At 42.6% G+C, this 5,303-nt stretch overlaps 1 protein-coding gene across 1 annotated transcript; it reads left to right on the top strand.

The window, feature by feature from the left end:
• The first annotated feature begins 2,784 nt into the window (after positions 1-2,784).
• LOC100354674 (alpha-galactosidase A-like) lies at positions 2,785-4,586 on the top strand. Its single transcript, XM_051843585.2, has one exon. It carries the CDS (start codon positions 2,803-2,805, stop codon positions 3,925-3,927), a length of 1,125 nt encoding a protein of 374 aa, XP_051699545.2. The 5' UTR covers positions 2,785-2,802; the 3' UTR covers positions 3,928-4,586.
• Positions 4,587-5,303: the final 717 nt, after the last annotated feature.

Genomic DNA, 5,303 nt, shown 5'->3' with positions numbered 1-5,303 from the left:
AAATACTGTACGAAAAATTTTCCTTTCCATTCCATCATCTTGATAGACATTCCTTTAATTTTTACTTGATGAGCGAATCAAAAAGGGGTGCACAGCCAAGATTCTGAATATTTACCATGTTTAATATATTGATATTGTGCACTTGACTTTCATTTGTTACTGTTTTAAGGCAATGAAAACAATCTTTCCTGCCCAACAGTGACATCTATGTAAAACTGATCCAGGCAGAGGTAAAATGTTTAAACATTTAAAGGCAATCACAAGCCTGGACAACATTCAAGGAGGGTAGCATGAGTGTCCAATTTTCGATTTTGGTTAAACTGAAGAAGCTGCATTTTCAATTTTAAGAACAGGATAAAATAGTGTATATGAGCAAAATTAGACTGTTTGTATTACAATAGTTTGTAAACTGTTTATAATCCTTGTCTCTACTGTTTATTAACACAGGTTTTCTTTTTTCCCTTCTAATTGCTTACTGAATACTCAGTGGAAGGTTAATTTTAAGATTACAAACTAAAGTAAAAGTACACCATTGTAAAAGTTAACAGAATAAGGAAGGAAGAGGGAGGGAGGGAGGGAGCAGAGGTGGAAGGGAGGGAGGATGGGATTTATCACTACGTTGCTAAATCTGTATATATGTAATACATAAAATCTGTACACCCTATTTAAAAATATTGTAAATAAAAAAAAACAAGAAAAAATGAAATCAAATAGCACTGCCTCTTATTTTTTAAGCTCTCTAAAAACAAAAATGCAGAGACTATAATATTATCAACATGTGGGGCCAGCACTGTGGCATACAAGGTTAAGCCTCTGCCTGCAGTGTCAGCATTCCATATGGGTGCCAGTTCATGTCCCAGCTGTTCCCCTTCCATTCCAACTCCCTACTAATGTGCCTTGGAAATCAGAAAAAGATGGCCCAACTACTTGGGGCCCTGCACCCAGAGAAAGCTCCTGGCTCCTGGATAGTGCCTGCCTCACCCCTGGCCATTGTGGTCATCTGGGGAGTGAAGCAGCGGAAAAAATGTGTGCTCAGTAGATGGAAGGTTGATCCCCTGTCCCTTCTCTGAAAATCTGCCTTTCAAATAAATATTTTAAAAATTCATGTTGTTTGATTTAAAAACATTATCAACAAGTAATGTTGAAATCAACATCTGGAAGTAATAATGTAAAATAGTTTCTAAAGGTGGGGGAAGCAGGAAAAGTATAATGAACTGTACAGAGTATTCTGAATTTTAGGTCAAACCTGTACTTGACCATGACCATGTACAAATAATGCAGAGAACCTGAAAGAACTTATTCTTAATGCACATCAAGCCCTTCAAAAACTGTTCCAGAGTAACTGTAAGAAAGACAAAGCTCAAAGTAATAATAGATGCCTAAAGAGGCTTCATGGAGAAAGCTGACCCTTAACTATCCTAAAGGATAGGTACAATTTCATCCAGCACATTAGGAGGGAGGGAAGAGTACATCCTAGTGTAGAAAACAGTCAAACAGGAACTGATTCATGTTGTCTATTGGGAGCCAGATGAACCAAAATAAGTGTTAATAGAAAAGGCTTACTTTAGTTTGTCAGGAGACAAGCTACAGTTATAATATGGGACAGATTATATTAATACTTACCTAACATTATCTCATGTTATACAAACAACTCCAGGAAAATAGTGTTAGCCCCATTTCAAGTACAGGCAAATTGATTTTTGAAGTAGGTTACTAATGTGATTGAGATCAGAAGTGATGCCATTTACAGTCAGGATCAGAATCTAGGTTTGTAATTCCCAAGCCCATGCCTTTTTGAATATATTTCAAAGCTTCATTATGATCATGTATAATGCATATTCTTGATATTAAAAAATATTTAGGCAAGCAGAAGTAAAATAATTTTCAATGACTATAAACATGATTCATATACCTATGAATCAAGAAGGATTTTTTTCTCTGATGTTGAATGGAAGGATGGAGGGGTAAGAGACACAAGGAAAATTATATAATCAGTTGGACCAACAAGCAAGGAGTAGTTCCTGGGTAGTAGAGGGTTTAATCACCTTGGTCATAAAGTTGTGATCTTCTCCACATAGTATTAGGAGAGCCACTGGAACATCAGCAGTAAGTGACAATCAGATGTATGGTTTAAAAACATGTTCTGGTTTTGGTAAAATGATGGTGAGGATGCTTCTAGCTTTGGAGCTGGAATCCAAATGTGAGATAATATTGTTCTGGCATATGAAACAGAAGTAAGCACTTGGTGACTGAGTCCAGATGATATTTCTCGAGTTGCTTCAACAACAGGGAGTAGTGACCCTACTTAAAGCATGAGGGATCACAAAATGATAGGAAGAAATGATGAGCTCATCGAGGACTTGTCTGAAGTGCTTTTGTGGTATTAAAATGGAAATGTCTAATGGTTTAAGATATTGATCTGACACTGAGAAATGAGATGTGGCATGGATATTAAGGTTTTTGATTAGTTAAAGCCATGGGAATAAAAAGCGTTATTGAGGACGAATGGGCAGAGCAAGAAAGGAAGGGACATTTAAACAGAACTCTGAAAATTTTGTTTCAACAATAAAAGAGAAAACTCTACAAGAAAATAACAAATAGGGCCAACAGCGTCTGGGGGTTAAATATAACAATGTGTTCTTTTCAATATCGAAAAAGTGATCACTGGTAAAAAATGCTGATGAGATTATCCGTCAGACAATTGACAATCCAGTCAGTATCTAAAGATGAGGGCTAGAGGGGCTGGCCCAGTGGCGCAATGGGTTAAAGCCTGACCTGCTGCACTGTGCGATCACCGTGACAATGAAGTCGGGAGGCGGAAGTCAGTGGCGGGGTTGCTTGCTTGCACTTCGCTTCCTCTTCCTATTTTTCTGGGGCGTCCCTGGGGCCAGGGCATTGGACAATGGCTTGGCGAGGACACCTACCATGGGCTGGCTACACTGGGAGCGCTTCCTATGTAACCTTGACTGCCAGGCAGAGCCGGAATCCTGCATCAGTGAGCATCTCTTCATGCAGACGGCAGAGCTCATGGTCTCAGACGGCTGGAAGGATGCCGGTTATGAATGCCTCTGCATTGACGACTGTTGGATGGCTCCCGAAAGAGATCCAAAAGGCAGGCTTCAGGCGGACCCTCAGCGCTTTCCTGGGGGGATCCGCCGCCTTGCTGATTATGTCCACAGCAAAGGACTAAAGCTAGGGATTTATGCAGATGTTGGAAATAAAACCTGTGCAGGGTACCCTGGGAGTTTCGGACACTATGACATTGATGCCCAGACCTTTGCTGACTGGGGAGTAGATCTGCTAAAATTTGATGGTTGTCACTGTGACAGTGTGAAGCATTTGATTGAAGGTTATCAGTACATGTCCTTGGCTCTGAACAGGACTGGCAGAAGCATTGTATACTCCTGTGAGTGGCCTCTTTATATGTGGCCCTTTCATAAGCCCAATTACACAAAAATTCGGACATACTGCAATCACTGGAGAAATTCTGCTGACATTTATGATTCCTGGGAAAGTATAAAGAGTATCTTGGCCTGGACATCTTCTAACCAGGAGAAAATTGTTGATGTTGCTGGACCAGGGGGCTGGAATGACCCAGATATGTTAGTGATTGGCAACTTTGGCCTCAGCTGGAATCAACAAGTAACTCAGATGGCTCTCTGGGCTATCATGGCAGCTCCTTTAATCATGTCTAATGACCTCAGACACATCAGCCCTCAAGCCAAAAGTTTACTTCAGAATAAAGATGTGATTGCCATCAACCAGGACCCCTTGGGCAAGCAGGGGTACCTGCTTAGAAAGGAAAGCAGCATTGAGGTGTGGGAACGACCCCTCTCAAACTTATCCTGGGCTGTAGCCGTTATGAACCTGCAGGAAATTGGTGGACCCTGTTATTATACCATCGCAGTTGCTTCCCTTGGAAGATGAATAGCATGTAATCCTGCCTGCCTCATCACACAGCTCCTCCCTGAGAAAAGGAAACTTGGGTTCTATACATGGACTTCAAGCATAAAAACCCGAGTAAATCCCACAGGCACCGTTTTGCTCCAGCTAGGTGGGACAAGTAAGACTACATCACACTGATGTTCACATCCATCACTTCCTCCATGCCCACTATTTCATCCAAGCTCCAAGAGTGATGGCTTAGTCCCTCACTGTACCAGTTTTCCTTCTGTTCCTCACACACCACGAGCATACTGCTACCTCAGGGCTTTGACACTTGCTTTTGCATTTTGCCTTGACCTTTCCTTCTTCAGAGGGCCAGCTCCTTAACATGCAAATCTCAGGGGCAGCCATCATGGTGCAGGTTAAGATAAATTTTGGCCTGCATCCCTTATTTGAGTGCCTGACCCGAGTCCTAGCTATTCCACACTTCTGATCCAGCTGCTTTCCAAATGAGAGGTAGTCAGTGACGCCCTAAGTACTGTGTTCCTGCCATCAATGCAAGAGACTCAGATGAAGTTCTGGCTCCTGGCATTCACCTGGCCCAGCCCTGCCTGATTCTGAATGAACCAGTGGGCAGAACATCTCTGTCATTCTTTCAAATAAATCTATGTCCTTGGAAAAAAAAAAAAAAAAAAAAAAAAGCCTGACCTGCTGCTAATACTAACTGATAGAATTAAAATGGAGAGAATTACCCACCATGGGAAGCAGGATACACAGCAGACTCAAAGAATGGCAGATGTCCTAAACAGCACTCTGGCCTCAGAATCAGCCCTTAAGGCATTCAGATCTGGCAGCGGGTGATCCAAGGGAGGGGAATGCCCATAAGGGGGTGGCCACATGGGTGGCACAAGACCGGACGTCCCCTCTGTAATTGGAGGCACGTGGGTTGAGGTAGCACTGGGCCTTTAGGGGTTACCGCCACACCTGAAGGCTCTACCTTAGTTTCAACTGCCTCTGGGGATTTATGAGCCTTCTGACATTCCTCATCAAAGGCCGCCCAGCTCATCTGTTTCATATCAACTGGCTTAGGTGTGCAAGAATTTTTGTGCAACTTTCCTTCAGTTGGGGTCGGTGGAAAGCAAGCCTTAAGGGTAGATAGGGTAGGGTAGGTCCCCAATGGAGGAATAGTCCCGAGACAGATCTCTTGTTTTTGAACCAGCTGTTCCACCCAGTCCCATGTGGACCAGTCAAAAAGATTGGCAGCAGCGAGCCATGGTGCCGCTTCAGTAAGGGCTTCCCAAACCTCAGCGGCTTGAGAATCAGACATTTCTAAGTCGTGAGTCTTTAGTATGTATCTCAGTGCCTTAGGTGCTGGGTCATCAGACTTAGCATGTGATTGCCCCATCCTTTCAGGGATA

Source organism: Oryctolagus cuniculus, chromosome 6 (genome assembly GCF_964237555.1).
Source record: "Oryctolagus cuniculus chromosome 6, mOryCun1.1, whole genome shotgun sequence".
Taxonomy (NCBI): Eukaryota; Metazoa; Chordata; class Mammalia; order Lagomorpha; family Leporidae; genus Oryctolagus; species Oryctolagus cuniculus.
Note: the sequence above shows the minus strand (reverse complement) of the source record. Positions and strands in the feature narration are given on the sequence as shown.

Bases quoted from the DNA above. Each gene is read 5' to 3' on its own strand.
- LOC100354674 (XM_051843585.2), top strand. From the start codon at position 2,803: ATGAAGTCGGGAGGCGGAAGTCAGTGGCGGGGTTGCTTGCTTGCACTT.